The 17,266-nt window shown below is 37.9% G+C and overlaps 1 protein-coding gene across 7 annotated transcripts in view; it reads right to left on the minus strand.

Annotated features, from left to right (window-relative positions):
- Window positions 1-14,866: 14,866 nt before the first annotated feature.
- FGF13 (fibroblast growth factor 13) overlaps window positions 14,867-17,266 on the minus strand; it is a 610,827-nt gene continuing 608,427 nt past the window's right edge. For all 7 annotated transcript variants that reach the window (XM_053662402.1, XM_053662396.1, XM_053662397.1 and 4 more), the window contains one exon: window positions 14,867-16,248. In XM_053662402.1, coding sequence (XP_053518377.1) covers window positions 16,112-16,248 — 137 coding nt within the window. In that variant the 3' untranslated portion in view covers window positions 14,867-16,111. The remainder of the gene's footprint in view (window positions 16,249-17,266) is intronic.

The following is a 17,266-nucleotide window of genomic DNA, read 5'->3' on the forward strand; positions in this document are numbered from 1 at the left end:
GAAACATCGATCATTTGCCTCCCATACGTGCCCTGACCAGAGATTGAACCTATAACCTTGTGGTGCATAGGACAACATTCCAACCAACTGAACCACCTGGCCAGGGCATAATCTTTTTTAAAAATCAAACAGAAGCCAAAATCATTTTCCTGATGGAGAATTTCATGCAACTTACTGAAGCAAAAAAACACTTCAGAAAATTTTATTTCAACCATGCTTCATTATCTTCTACAAGTCTAAGAAATATGAGGCCAATATTATTTTCTTCCTCTTCATATTCACTGTTTTCCTACATGCTTGCTTTCTTGATTATAAAAATAAAAAGATTTGCCCTGAAATTTTTTATAGTGGTATTCATTTTTTCTTTTTCAGAAACAATTTCTTTATTGTATCTTGCTTATTTTGGTTTCACAATTTGCTCTACTTCCTTGTCCAAGAGTGATAATTGTCTGTATTTGCCCAATTCCTCACACCTACCATTCCTGCCATTATAGTCATCTTTTTAACTTCTTCCTCCACATCCTGGGAGAACATGCATATCACTGTAGTGTAGATTCTGATATTTGTTACTTATTGTGAAGATTCTAATGCTTTAGGTGAAAAATGATTTTCTTTATATATTTTCATTATTTCATCCACCTCCTTTGGATTTTTTCATTTTCTTAGCCAAAGACTTTTCCTTTGTTTCTGTTAATGCACTTTCATACTTAATCTCTTTTCTCATTCTGTCCATTTTAAGTAATACCTATTAAAACATATTGCCACCTTCTTGAGTGAAACTTCCAGTCAAGATGGATGTGTAACACACTTTGCCTCTTTGCACAACTACAGAAAAATTACAACCAGACCTCAAAGCAAATAACAGCAAGAACTGTCAGAAAATCAAGCTGTATGGAAGTCTGACAACCAAGGATTTAAAGAAGGCACATTAATCCAGATGGGTAGAAGGTGCAGAGTTGTAGAGACAGGTGGAGAGGCACAGAGACACAATGGCTCAGAGAGGCAGAGATGGCAGAACAGGTGGTCCCACATTCATGTGTGGTGGATAAAAATCAGGAGGGATATCCTGGGACCAAGTGACTCCAGCCCCAGGCCAGACCACATAGCTTAGGGTTCCAGTGCCAGGAAGATAAATCCTAATAACTTCTGGCTGTAAAAACCAATGGATGTTGGGGCACTGGAAGAAACTGCTAGATCTTCAGGATATTCTACTGAAAGGGTCTGAATGAATTTAAAATGCATGCAGACTCTTTCCACCCTCTCTGGGATTTAGTGCCAGGGCAACAGCAGGAAGGGCACCTGTCACATATGGGAAGTAAGTGAAATGACTGGAAACAGGGTGGGTACTGGGGAAACCTCCAGAATCCAGGCAGCAGCATTATCCCCTCTGTGAGCCCTCCTTCCACACAGAGCCATAAAGTGGCGAAGAGGGTTGCACCACCCTGGTGCTTACCTAAGGCTCCACCCCACACAATTTACAGGTGCCTTTTCTACAATAAGCCAAGCTACTAGGACAGGGAGTCAAAGCACCTCTACCTAATACACAGAAACAAACACAGGGAGGCTGCCAAATTGAGCAGACAAAGAAATATGGTTCAAATGAAAAAAAAAACACAGAGAAAAAACTAGAAAAAGAGCTAAACAAAATGGAGAAAACCAACCTATCACATGCAGAGTTAAAAATGCTGGTGATCAGGATGCTCAAAGAACTCAGTGAGTATGGCAACAATATCAAAGAAGAAATTAAAATTACACAAAGTGAAATAAAATAAATCTACAAGGAACCAACGGTGGAGGGGGTACAGCCAGGACTCAAATCAATGATTTGAAACACAAGGAAGAAATAAGTATTCAACAAGAACAGCAAGGAGAAAAAATAATTTTAAAAAATGAGGATAGTATAAGGACCCTCTGGGACATTTCCAAACATGCCAGCATCCAAATCATAGGGGTGCCAGAGGTGAAGAAGAAGAGAAAGAAATTAAAAACTTATTTGAAAACAGACTTCTGGCCAAGATTGAGGCATAGGTAGATACACTGTATCTCCTCGCACAACCAAAAGAAGGACAACAACAAATTTCAAAACAAAAACAACTACAATTGAGAGAAAACCAAACTGTATGAAAATCTGACAACCAAGGAGTTAAGGAAGAAACATGCATCCAGTCTGGTAGGAGGTGTGGAGACTGGCAGCCTGGCAGAGAGGACTCACAGTCAAGGCAGCAGCTGGAGGACTGGAGCGGACAAGCTGGCAGCTGGCAGAGCAGGTGGTCCCACATTTGGATATGGATAAACTGGGAGGAACAACTGGGGAACAAGACAGATTAGACAATTCAGGGTTCCAGTGTGGTGAAATAAAGCCTCAAAATCTTTGACTGAAAAAACTGTGGGGGTTGAGGAGGCAGGAAAAACTCCCAGACAAGACTCACAGGGTCATAGAATGTACACAAAGCCATCTACTAGAGAATTAGCACCTGAAAGGCCCAATTTGATCATGAGTAGTGGAGGAAGTGACTGAATGCCAGTGGAAAGCTGGGCAAGCCACATTGTTCCCTCTGAGAACCCTCCCCCACAGACAGTGCCACGACACAGCAACTTGGGTTCCCCTGACCTGGCGAATATCTAAGGCTCTGCCCCTTCCTACATAACAGGCACGTAGAGACAAAAAGAAAAAATGGCCCAAATGAAAGAACAGATCAAAGCTCCAGAAAAAAATACAACTAATTGATAAAGAGATAGCCAACCTATCAGATGCAGAGTTCAAAGCTCTGGTAGTCAGGATGTTCACAGAAATGGTTGAGTATGGTCACAAAATAGAGGAAAAAGTGAAGGGTATGAAAAGTGAAGTGAAGGAAAATTTACAGGGAACCAACAGTGACAGGAGGGAAAGCAGGACTCACATCAATGGTTTGAACCAGAATAAAGAAAGAAACATTCAAGCAGAATAGAATGAAGAAACAAGAATTCATAAAAATGAGGAGAGGCTTAGGATCCCCTGGGACAACTTTAAACATTCCAACATCTGAATCATAGGGGTGCCAGAAGGAGAAGAAGAGTGACAAGTGGAAAGTTATTGAATAAATAATAAAGGATAACTTCCTCAATCTGGCAAAGGAAATAGACTTTTAGGAAGTCCAGGAAGCTCAGAGAGTCCCAAAGAAGTTGGATCTAAGGAAGCACACACCAAGGAACATCATAATTACATTACCCAAGATTAAAGATAAGGAGAGAATCTTAAAAGCAGCAAGAGAAAAGGAGACAGTTACTTACAAAGGAGTTCCCATAAGACAAGCAGCTGATTTCTCAGAAGAAATCTTACAGTCAAGAAGGGGCTGGAAAGAAGTATTCATAGTCATGAAAGGCAAGGACCTCCATCCAAGATTACTCTATCGAGCAAAGCTATATTTGGAGTGGATGGGCAGATAAAGTGCTTCCTAGATAAGGTCAAGTTACAGGAGTTCATCATCATCCAGACCTTATTATATGAAATGTTAAAGGGACTTATCTAAGAAAAAGAAGATCAAAACTATGAACAGTAAAATGGCAACAAACTCAACTATCAATAACCAAACCTAAAGAAACAAAAGCAAACTAAGCAAACAACTAGAAAGGAACAGAATCACAGAAATGAAGATCACATGGAGGGTTATCAGCGGAGAGGGGGAGGGAGGAGTATGGGGGAAAAGGTACATGGAATAAGCAGCATAAATGGCAGGCAAAAATATACAGGGGGAGTTTAATAATATTATAGAAAATGGAGAACCCAAAAAACCTATATGTCCAACCCATGGACATGAACTAAGGGGGGGATGATGGTGGGAGGGAGGTACAGGGCTGAGGAGAATAAAGGGGAGAAAAGAATGGACAACTGTAATAGCATAATCAATACAATACATTTTTAAAAAGAAAAGTATAGATAACCTACTGCTTTGGGGTGAATTGCTCTGAAGATATCAATTAAATTAATTTGAATATGTCATCTGAGGCCACCGTCTCCTTGTTGCTATTCTGCCTGGAAGAGCTATCCATTGAAGTCAATGGGTTGTTAAAGTCACCAACTATGATTGTATTTCTGTCAACCTCTCTTTTTTTAAAATTATGTTTTATTGATTATGCTACGACAGTTGTCCCAATATTTTCTTCCCTTTATTCCCCTCCTCCCTGTACTGCACCCCTCACCCTCCATCATCCCCTCCCCATCCATGAACTATGGGTTCATGTCTGTGGCTTGTAAATATAAGTTCTTTGGCTTCTCTATTTCCTATACTATTCTTAATCTCCCCCTGTGTATTTTGTGCCTACCTATTCTGCTTCTTATTCCCTGTACCTTTCCCCATAATTCCCCCGCTCCCCACTGATAACCCTCCATGTGATCTCCATTCCTGTAATTCAGTTCCTGTTCTCATTTTTTGCTTACTTTTTAATTTTATTTTTTAGGTTCAGCTGTTGATAATTGTGAGTTTGATGTCATTTTACTGTTCATAATTTTTATCTCTTTTTATGTCCACCAATATTTGTTTTATATATTTAGGTGCTCCTATGTTGGGCGCATAAATATTTACAAGAGTTATATCCTTTTGTTGGATTGTTCATTTATTATCATGTAGTGTCCTTCTTTGTCTCCTTCCATAGGCTTTGTTTTAAAGTCTATTTTGTCAAATATAAGCATTGCTAAGACCCAGAAAGTATTATGATGTGTGAAATAAGCCAGTCATAGGAAGGCAAGTACCATATGACTTCCCTTTTTTGTAAAATCTCATGAACAAAATAAACTAAGTGGAGAGAGACTCATGGATACAGAAAACAGACTGACAGCTGTCAGAGGGGAGGGGATTAGGAGCTGGGTGAGAAAGGTGAAAGAATTAAGTCAAGAAAAAAAAAAAGATAGGCATAGGCAACAGTATGGTGATAGCCAGAGGGAAGAGGGTATGAGGGAAGATAGAAGAGGGTACGGGGAGGGGATAAATGGCGATGGAAGAAGACTTGACTTGAGGTGGTGAACACACAGTACAATATACCAATGATGCAATGTAGAATTGTATATCTATAATCTCTATAATTTTATTAACCAATGTCACCTCATAGATTCAATAAAAAAGAACAAAAATATTCTTTCACATTTTCTATACTCATTCCATTTATTTTCATGAATCTATACATAGATAACCTTGCAGTGAAACACACACACACACACACACACACACACCAATGAGTGCATTGTAAAATTCATGGAATCTAAATATGGTTTGTGGATTGTAACAAGTGTCAATTTTTTATATATTGTACAATAGGTATGTAAGTTGTTAACACTGGGGTAACTAGGTAAAGAGCACGGTCTTCTCTGTACTCTTTGCATCTTCCATGAATCTATAATTATTTCAAGATAAAAATATAAAGAAATTAATCAGAGTAGACTCATGCTTATTCCTAGAGTTGTAAAATTGCTCCCAACTACATTTTCATAGCTTTCTTCATATTGAGAAAAGATGTGAGAAGGAGTCGGAACTAGTAACCAGGAATTGAAAGGAACCCCTATAGATCTATTTGAGTGAATACCATGGCAGAAATAAAGGTTCCTGAACACTGTCTTGTACCCAGGTAAAGAATTATGGTGATGCTGTAAATGGGGAGAGTTGTGGAAGCGTAGGTTTGCTCATTTGTGTGTGTTTGTTAAAATTTTACTCCATAAATGTTTAATAGTGACTTTCAGAATGGTAGTCTCCCAACCTCACTAAAGGGTAGTTTTAGATCTTGGGCATTTTTCCACTATGTTTCTATTTTATTCTGTGGGAACAATTCTGACCATGAGAAAATGTAAAATCTTTGATGTGTTCTCATGCTAGCAATGCCAGGATAGAAGGAGAAGACTAGTTTTTCTTAAAAAATCCTACAGCCCGAGGGACTGGACTAACTCAAGATCTGGTGGCATAAACCTTAGTATTTGCTTTGATGTTGCTACTTTATCAGAAAATAGTCCTGTCAAACTTTGTAAATATTATACTGCATTCTGGTCAATAGGATATTTATTTGAAGACATTCTGTCTTCTTCATTTGACTATATTCTTTTCTGGGGGGATGACCATATGTATTCCATTCCTATATTTGGAGTATCTACATAAGAAGTGGACTTTAGTAAGAACTCAATAAATGTTTGAAAAATGAATGAGTCAGTGTGGTAGATGAGATCATCGTTCTTGGAAGGTCTTTTGACTATTTGGTCCTTAGTCTTGATAATAAAGGTAGAATATTTCATCTTCTTTACCATTTTTACAAGAGGTTTTACTTTCAGAGTTTGAGATCCAAATATGGTGCAGTCCTAAAATGGTTCTAGATCCAGGGCCAAATTGAAATATAAATAGACTGGGAATTGCCTAGGTACTGTGTTTTGAGGGAAGGACTTCACTGAAATATCTTTCTGCCATCAGAGACCTAAAAGCTTCTTGTCTCAGTCCATTCTGGCTTCTATAACAAAATACCACAGACTAAGTGGCTCATAACCAATAGAACTTTATTTTTACCAGTTTTGGGAGCCGGAAGTCTGAGATCAGGGTACCAGCACTGCTGGGTGAGGTCCTGCTTCCAGGGTCCAGCCTTCTTGTTGTGCCCTCACATGGATGAAGAGGTGATGGGTCTCTTTGGGGTCTTTTTAAGAAAACATTAATCCTATTCATGAGGGCTTCACTCTCATGACCTAAGACTCCCAAAGGCTCCACATCTTAATATTATCACATTGGCATTAATATTTCAGCATATGAATTTGGGGGGACACAAACATTCAGACCATAGCAGCCCTCAATATAATCCTAGGCCAGAATAACTAGGATGACCATAAACTTTGTTGATTCCAAACCCCTCATTTAACAACAACAACAAAAAAAAAACAGAGAGGAGAAGTGACTTATCTTAAGTCATTAAGCAAGTGAGTGAGATGGCTAGAACTAGAGTGCATATCTCCCAAATTCTAATAAAATTAAAATTACACTAAGCTTTTTTCTGCAATTATATGAATTTCTTCAGGAAGCAATGCATTGGAATCATCTGTAGCTTCGACTGAGGGATGAATGTATTGGCAAATCAGTCACATATAAAATTTTTTAAAAAGGAAAGAAACTTGTCAGTGTGTATCAATTCACATATCAAAAATAACTTTTTTTAAAAAAATCTCTTTAAATAATGAATAAAAATACATTTCTTGTTGAAATCAGAGCAATAGAACAAAACAATGTGAAGAAATGTATGAGCTTTAGGGTAACATATGCATGGCCTGGGGGCATACATTGGACTTAGCTGGGGATCAAGATTTGGAGATATATTATTCAGGAGCAATGATTGGTGAAAATGTGAGATCAGGTGAGCACTTTCAGGGGATGAGAAAGTAAAGGGCAAGGAGTGAGCCTTGAGGGGCACCTCCAGCTACTAGCAAAGGACCTAGAATTTTCAAAATCAATCTAGGAAAGAAGAACAAAGCTGAAGGAATCTTGACTGTGACTTTGAGACCTACTACAAAGGTACAGTAATTTAGACAGTGTAGTACTGGGTAAAAATATAAAATATATACCAGTAAGATCAAATAGTTTAGAAATATACTCACACATACATTGTTGTCTGATTTCTGACAAAAAAAACCATCAAAACAATCTAATGTGGAAAGGAAAGTCTTTTCAACCAGTGGGGCTAAAAAAAATGAGTATCTATATATTAAAAAAAAACTGAAAACCTCAACTAGTACCTTATACCATACACGAAAATTAATTTGAGCTGGATCAGAGATGTAAACAATAAAAGCTAAGAAGAAAACACAAAAATCAATAATAAAATAGAATAATTTATAAATTACGCTTTATCAAAGTTAAAATTTCTGGTCATAAAAGACACCATTAAGAAAATTGATACAAAGGCCAAAAAATGGGAAAATATTAATAAATTATATTTTTGACAAAGTGCTGGTATCTAGGTTATATAAAGAATTATATATATATAATCAATAATCAAAATATAAATGGGCAAATCAGGAGAGCAGACACTTCACAAGGGAAGATACATGAATGGGCAATAAGCACATGAAAATGTGCTTGACATCACTAATTATCAGGGAAGTGCAGATTAAAATCAAATGTGATACCACTTGCACACACACCAGAATGGGTAAAATTTAAAGCATTGAATACTTTACATGTTGAGAAGAATTTGGAGCAAATGAAACTTTTATACATTGCTGGTAGAAGTGTAGAAATAGCATTACTACTTTGGGAAAAGTTGTAATAGTCTCTTATAAAATAAACCACACACCCACTCTAGGACACAGTAAATCCACACCTTGGTAGTTACCCAAGAGAAATGAGAGTATATTTTCACAAACCAGTGCAGAAGATGTTTATAACAGCTCTATTCAAAGCAGCTCAAATTTGGAAACAGCTCAGGTGATGTCAATTAGAAAATGGATAAACTGTGAGATAAAATATTATGGAATACTACTCGGTGATAAAAAGGAATGAAATACATAACAATATGGATGAACCTAAAAACATCGTTCTCAGCAAAAGAAGTCTTACACAAAGAACACACATGGTATTTGTAACAAGTTCTAAAATGGAAACATGTAATCTAAGATGAACAAAAATCACATCACTGATTTCCCATCGGTGGGTGGGTATTGACTGGGAAGGAACACAAGGGAGCTTTCTGTGGTGATGGAAATATTCTATAACTTGATAAGGGTCTGGGTTCCATGGTGTGCGCATTTGTCAAAACAAATCAATTGATTCACTTAAGAAGTTTGTACATTTTGTAAAAATCTTAGCTCCCCCTCCCAAAGACATACACAAATATTTTGTGTGGGTGTGTAGATGTGTGTAGAGTGGGGGAAGAAAGGGATTATTTAACACAATTTTGGAAACCTGAAAATTCCAAATAAACTTTATTTTAAAAACCATTAAAATGTACATTTTGGATGGAAATAATTTGTTCAAAGAACATTTTTTTTCATCATCTCGCTGCTTTTTTCTTTTTCTATATGATTGTACTGGTCAAACAGCTCATATCGCTTGGCAAATTCTTTTCAGAGCAAGCAGAGAATGGATTGTTCAATAGGCAGGAAGGAGGAATTTAGTAAGGCCGATCCACTCCAGTTTAATAAGCAAGGCTGTGAATCATACTTTGCTCATACATCATTTTCTCTGTTTTTTGCCTACTGAAAAGAATAATTTGCTCATTGAGTTTCTACAAAACATAGAACAACTAGGTTTCAGACACATCCCAATATCCAGACCTAGGTGGCTCACAGTCTCTTTCAGGCTGTGAGACAAAAAGGAATAAAGCATTGTAGGGAGAGCATTCTTTTCCCAATCATCTCTTGCATACCAGGGCCTTTGACTGTTATTGTTCAGCTACTAGGCTAGTTAATGTTTTCTGGACACTCAGTGCTACTTCATGACTTTGTGCTTTTGTTTATAATGTTATTTTGGCCTAGAGTTGTCTATACTAGCTTTCTAGGTGTTAAATTGTTACTCATGGTTTTCTAGCTGTTAAATTCTTACTCAACTCAAAGATTAACTTCTCTTTGAAATTTTTAAAATTTCCCTAATCAAGTTTTTCCATCCTGGCACCTTGATTGTACTACAGCATTTATCATAATCTAAATTTTTAATTAATTAATTATTTTTCATTTTAAAAATTGTTCAAGTACAGTTTTCTGCCTTTTCCCCCCACCCCAGCCCAATCCCCCAGCCCTCCCCACCTCCCTCCTGCCTCCACCCCACCCCCATTATTGTCCATGTGTCCTCTATAATTGCTCCTGGAAACCCTCCACCTTTCTCCTCTGAAATTCCCTGCCCTCTCCCCTCTGGTTACCCTGCTCTCCCTTTCAGTGTCTTTGGTTATATTTTGCTTGTTTGTTTTGTTGATTAGGATCCTGTTAAATGTGAGATCATATGGTATTTGTCTTTCATCACCTGGTTAATTTCACTTAGTATAATGGTGTGCAGTGCCATCCATGCTGTCGCAAAGGGTAGGAGCTCCTTTTTGTGCTGCACAGAATTCCATTCTGTAAATGTACCATAGTTTTGTGACCCACTCATTTACTGATGGGCTCTTACATTGTTTCCAGCACTTGACTATTGTAAATTGTGCTGCTATGAACGTTGGGGTGCATAGGTTATTTGGATTGGTGTTTCAGGGTTCTTAGGATATAATCATAATTTGACTAAATTTGATAGTTGCATTTCTATCTACTACACTAGACTGACAGTTTCTAGAAAGTAAAACCTATGTATTTGGTCTCTAGCAGAGTTTGTCACATGATACTGTATGAGGTCAGGCAAAACTATGTTTACACTTGTGAGTAAACAAAACACAGAGTGTTTTCTTATATTATTAATTTATTAATTAAAACCAATACTTTATTAATTATTGTTATTTTCCATATGAACAATGGTAAACTTATTTATTCCCCGCCCTGTAATCAATGTATGTTACTCCAAGGAAATTTGAAGGCCTCTTTACTGAAACCTCAATGACAGTACGAAGCAGGACTCTGTGTCCTACCACCCCACAGCACACACACACGTGCACACACACACAGAGGCCTTTGCTTTGTGAGTATTTGATATTGAATATGTTGGAGAATGTAATGATAACATCTTTTGAAATGTTCCTAAGATCCATGAAATACAAACATTTTTAAAGCTGCTTTATTCAGCTATTTTACATTAAAGGGAAAACTGTAGTGCAGCCAGCCTTTTAGAACTAATCCATTTTGGTTTTGCAGTTTTAAAAGAAGAAAAGAACACTTTGGTTGTAATCATTCAGTTTGTACAAGGGAATTAGCCATGGAGAGGTTTATATAATGAGGAATGTAAAGCTCAGTATTTATTTACAATTGGAATTTCACTTTATTAATCTCAGTAAGAAAAGAAAATTTCCTTCTTGTTAAACCCCAGAGTATCTTTTTTTCCCCCTACAAGACTGAGTCAGCTTCAATTCATTCATCCGTGCATGACTGCTTTATCCAGGCCTCAGTTACATGCTGTGCAACATTGACAGCTCATAAGCTAATAAATATCCACTGAGCCCACAGGCGGAGCAATTGACTCACAGGAGCAGACCTTTACTCATTCATTACCTGTGTACATTTCTTACTCTAATTGTTAACTCTACAGAATTGGCAACAAATTATTTTAGGAGTGCACACAATTATTTAGTGTAAAAAGTGTGCAGATATGCTGACATGCAGGACAAACCTCGGCAATACTCTTTAGTGTACAGAAGTGTAGTAGCTGGCAGGACAGTGCCAAAACGCAGAGCGCCCTGGCTTTTTACCTTGGCTACCCCAGTATCCCTCCTGGACAGAGATGTTCGTTCACCCTCCCAGAGGAACAGAGCATCTCTGAGATCTGTAGGAGGCACATGTCTCTGTGTGTACACATGTAAAATGATTGTATGAGAGACAGAGAGGCATAGTGTTAGAAAAAAGAATTAGCAGACATAGAAAAACTGGATTGATATTTTGACAACTGGTTGAGAATTCTAATACAGAAAACCATCCATGCTGTGTTTCATAGAAAGACTTCCTGCAAGATGACAAAATTGCAGCTGCTACAAACCTCTTTAAGAATGCCCACATAGGAGTCCTGGCTGGTGTAGCTCAGTGGGTTGAACATGGGCTTGTGAACCACACAATTGTGGTTCGATTCCCAGTCAGGGCACATGCCTGGGTTGCAGGCCAGTTCCCAGCAGGGGACTCATGAGAGGCAACCATACATTGATGTTTCTCTCCCTCTCTCCTTCCTTTCCTCACTAAAGATAAAGAAATAAAATCTTAAAAAAAAGAATGCCCACATAGAAACTAGAATATTCTCAAAGTGATGCCATGTATTTTTCTATATTTTGTAAATCAGAATAAATGTGATGAAATAAATACCAGACACTTGGTACTCATGTGATATTAGCAAAATGGTCGATTGATTTGGCATACGCTTTCTTTGTGCAAGAAATGCAAACAGGCCTCTAAAAAGCAGCATTATGTTGGGAGTGGTTGGGGGGAAATGCAGAAAACTGTAATTGAACAACAATAAAATAATTATTTTTAAAAAGCAGCATTATGTTTAGACATTAAAAAGGTCTGGGATAAGAGGGCCCATGGAAGACCCAAATTCTTTGTCTAAGTCAGGATTTTTTTCTTTCTTCTCATTTAGAACTAAAAAGCAGCCCAGAATTAGAGATATATCCTGTTGAGTGTACTATAGCTCATAGCCTTCTCAATTCTTAGTGGGAAAAAGCACACTCAAGGTGACAGAAAAAGCTAGCATGGCAACCTGGCGTTTTCTTCCCAGGACACCTAATTGCATCCAGCCAAACCATGGGACCACATCTTTGCATAGTGAGCAATTAAAAGTTGTCACTGTAAATATGGTTAATAATTTGGGGTACCACTTAGTGATTGGAAATGGTCATCCATTATGCCACTGCCATATCCCTGTACAGATTTTGGTACTGGCAAGTGGATATTCCTGTAATCAATACCTAAAATGTGGAAATGGCTTTGAGTAGAGGTTGAAAAATTTGGGGAAGCATGATAGAAAAAGTCTCAATTGCCTTGAAAAGCCTGTTGGTAGAAACATTGATGTGCTAGTGAGGACAACTGCAGCTAAATGAGGTTTCTAAGGCATATTTGGGTGATATTTATTCAAAATAGTTATCAGTTCTGCCCTGACTGGTATGGCTCAGTTGGTTGGGCATCATCCTGCAGACTGCAAGTTTGCTGGTTCGATTCCCAGTCAGGGCAGATGCCTGGGTTGGAGGTTCGGTTCCCATTCAGGGTGTGTGCAGGAGGCAACTGACTGATGTTTCTCTTTCGCATCCATGTTTCTCTCCCTCTTATTCCCTCAACCCTTCTCTTCTCTCTGGAATCAATAAAAGAAAAATAACCCCAGTTATCAGTTCTCATTCTGTCACTCCATATACCAGAGAATGGTTATAATAAGCTAGTGCAGATTGGAGAGATGCTCCTATTAGATATTCATTTTTCTCCAAGTGTTCACTTGGACAATGGATGCTTGGAAAAATTGGGAACATGTAGCTGGGCTCTTTGAAACATTTTTCAGTAAACCTGATTAGGTTAGGACTGTGGCAAGGGAGAGGGGGAAAGTGCTACAGATCACTTTCCCTGTCAACCCTTTAAGGATTTCTTCACAAAAAGTATGTTTCTCTCCAGGTACAAACAGCTCCTGCAGGAAAAAGCTGGTACTGGTTTTGCTTTTAAATAATTATAAGTGGTTGGGGTCCCCCCTATTGTCCCTTAGGCTTAATACACTGCAAGGATTGGATATACACAGATAGTGGTGACATGAGATGGAAAGCTTTGCCATACAGCAGTGGTTCTCAAGATGTGGGGCATCAGATTCAGCAGACTATGAAGCATAGCCTAAAAGCATGGAAGCAGACTAAATACCACAGGTGATTCAGGGGGCCACAAAGGCTCGTGTGCCCATTCATCTACTGCAGTATTATGTACTGTGTGAAACTATGGCTTATGGCCAGTAACTTATTCCGGTATTTCTCAAAGTTAAACAGGCTTCCTTGACACATGGCTTTTGAGAAGTCATTGTACTAATAATACACATTTTTGAATTCTAAAGAAAGAATTAGTGGTTCTCAACAGTGGTTCCCCATGACCAGCAGGCTTAGCATCAGCTCAGAACTTGTCAGAGATCCAGAGCCTTGAGCCCATCTCAGACCTGCTCAATCAAAAACTCTGGAGGTACAGTTGAGGAAAGCAGACCTATGCTTTTCCTAAACAATGACAAACCAAAAGAAGTAACCAAAAATAGTCAATAAACCAAACTTTAAAGTCCTTGGAGCAAGAGAGAGACAATGTACTTCCTTAGTGATTGAAAATTAGCAAAACTGAGTAGGGGGTTGCCTTGGCTGGTGTGGCTCAGTGGATTGAGCACAGGCCTATGAACCAAAGGGTTGCTGATTTGATTTCCAGTCAGGGCACATGCCTGGGCTGTGGGCCACATTCCTGGTAGGGGGCACGTGAGAGGCAACCACATATTGTTTTTCTCCCTTTTCCACCTTCTTTTCCCCTCTAAAATAAATAAATAAACTCTTAAATTTAATAGGGGGTTGAATGCATCTACTTCTGCTACGTGGTACAAGGACATTTGAATCCAAGCTATGGTGGCAGCCATACTTCATGCAGGTAGACTTTAAAGGACAGGCAAGATGACATATTAAGATGTGATCACTGGGCTGGGCTAGGGGCTCCTGCTGGTGACTGAAACATCTTAGAAATGGGCAGCCTCTCTGTACAAAAGCATGCTGATTGGGGCCCCAGTAACTGTATTTGATGGATGCTCTAAAAAGAAACATTCAATTATGTTTTACCTGTTCCTCCATTTTTACCTTCATATATTGACTACTCTGAAGCATGCAATGCCAGGCAATGGCAGCTTTGGGGAGCTAGTGAAAAAGTCAACAATCTTAAAAATGTTTGTATTTTCCTTCAGCTCTCAGAGGTAGAAAGGACCTTAGATGTTTAGACTTGTGTCTTCCCTCTACCTAAAAAAGCAAGCAACAGAAAGGGGAACTAGTGTGAACAGCAGAAATAATACTAGAACATAGGTTTCTTTTGTATAATTCCATCACTGAATGGGAAAGAGAACTCTTTGTTCCAATATTAAGTACAAGTACAATAACCAGTACAATAAATACACTTTAAAGAGTGTTCATGCTAATATGAGTCTTTAGACTGTAGATTATCTGAGGGCAATGATCTCATCATGTATAATTCAACTCCACTTTCTATGATAGGTAATGGTAAGTAACAGACAATGGTACTCAATAAAAACATGTTGAAGGATTTTTTCTTTGAATGAATATAAAGAGTTTATTCGGTGCATATTTGGGTATACAACAACAGATATTAAACAACTTTTTTAAATATTTTTGTGCACAGGACAGAAAACTGCCTGTACATGCTATGTCCACTTTTGGAACACAGATTTAACAATTAATAATGCACAAAATCTTACATATCATGCAACTCTATGCCAAGATTCCAACTTTCTTCCATGCAACAGATATGAAGATCTAAATGGAAACCTAGCTAAGTCTTAAACACTTTTCCAGAAGCATGTATAATTATATGTTGTTTAGGGGTAACCAGTCTTAATATTTCCTTGTACACAATATTCACTTGCCAAATACAATGACAAGAGGACTCATACACATACAGATAAGACATTTCTTGTTTTAACAACACAAAAGACAACATCACAGTTCCACAACTCCTGTCTTTACACAAGAAGCCACAATGATAGTTTAACATGATAACACAAATGGAATTAAGAGAAACCTACACTTGAGGATAATGATTTTTTAAAAGTAATCTTTACTGACTGGGTTTGACAATACAACTAAATTTCTATGCACAAAGTACAGCACAATAACTTGACCAGAATACTACAAATCTAAAAAAAAAGTTGGTAAAATCACAAGAACACTGTTACCTTGAGCCTGAGATGCCAATTCAGATCCAACCCTGAATTTGATTGATTTGGATTAAGTGACACAGAAACAATAGAATCACTGAATTTCAGAAATCAGAAAGTTGCACTATACCAAAGTAAAGAATACATTTGAATCAAGCGTAGATAGAAAACATTAAGCCAAGAAAACAACACAGTTCACGTAACTTTGTTTGCCCCTACAAAACATTTAAGCAGTTAATTTTTTGTTTTGTTTCTGAAGAGTGATTGTGGTCTTTTAAATTTTCTTGCTTGGAGGGCAAATTTTTATCAGCATTAGTGCTGTGAAATGATTGTGGTTTGTCATCCCCAAAGTATAAGTGAGATCATGAGAAAATTGGGCAGTCCTTCTCCCAGATTTAGTTCACCTATAATGCTTGGCATTGTTTTGCACAAACTCAATCTAAATTATGGGGCTTTAGTGTGGATGATAAAGTTTAATGGCAGATAGAATAGTGAATTCTGCCTGAGTGTTGGTAAATGTAACTGACAAATTTGAACTTTTGGGTGAAGGACTGCTAGAAGAATTCAACAGCACCTGGAGGTAAGGTTCTGTTACAGAGCCCTTGTTTTGCCCTCACTGGCTACGTTGATTCATTGTGGCTCATGGATTTGCCTCCGTTTAGCACTCCGGAGACACTTCTGCTCTTGGTTGGGGTTCCGCTTCCAGATCGGGAGAACTCCGTGAGATCGTGCAGTGACGGCTCCTTGTACATGGCCACTGAAAAGCATAGAAAGATGGTGTCAAAGACCTTTGAATGGGCACACTGCACTGGCCATCAGCTTTTCTTCTGGTTACTAAGTTTCCATGCTTTAGGCCGAATATGAAAAATGCTGCTTTTAAGAACTCAGTAGGAAGTGAACTGGATGAGATTAAACAAAATCTACTCTTGGTGAATTAGTGTGTAAAGAATTCTAATGCTTAATTTCCATCATTTATGGTTATGTGTATGAGAAGATTGATAAAAATGCATTTAATAAAGCTCTTAGAAGTTTAAATATGATCTAGAGCATGCTGTGCAAGCCAAATATTAAAATTTAAAACATTAAAAAGTACTGATTTCTGTGATGCTTTAAAATGAAACTCTCAATGTGTCTAATTATTAGCACAGTACTTAGTGCAGGAAATGGTAAATATCATTATCGTTATGCTGTAAATAACAGTACTAGCTTATGTTTATGGAGCACTAACAATGTACTAGATACTATTCTAAGTGCTTCACATTCATTATCTCTTTTAATGCATATAAGAATCCTTTGAAGAACCTACTATTTTACAGACAAGGAGCTTAAGGCACACACATGTGGCCGGTATTCCCAAGACCATTCGGTTAGTAAAGGATAAAGCTGGGATTTGAATCCAGAAAATGTTCTGTGGAGCAGTGGTATGCTGACTAACTGGACAGTCTGCCTTACTCAACTCTGTCTAACCTCAGGTCAGTAACCTCTTGGAGGTCTTGCTTTGCTTTGCCTATATTTTCTATTGCTTTTCTACCATGTCTCATTACTTCTGACACATTCCTATGTTCTGCAGCCCATTCCAATTGTTCACCCTATCTAATTTGCTAGCAAACTGCTAAAATGACTGAAAAATAAAACTACAAATGAAAAATTTTGGGACTACACTGTTGGGCTGTTATAGAGTTTACAAGTATTTTTCCAATAACTGTTCAGTGTACATACATTTAAGTATGGGTTTTTCTGCTCAGGGACCATTTTGGCTTAATTTGGGGTTCTTG

Source organism: Artibeus jamaicensis, unplaced genomic scaffold, assembly GCF_021234435.1.
Source record: "Artibeus jamaicensis isolate MK-2021 breed Jamaican fruit bat unplaced genomic scaffold, CSHL_Jam_final contig_240, whole genome shotgun sequence".
Taxonomy (NCBI): Eukaryota; Metazoa; Chordata; class Mammalia; order Chiroptera; family Phyllostomidae; genus Artibeus; species Artibeus jamaicensis.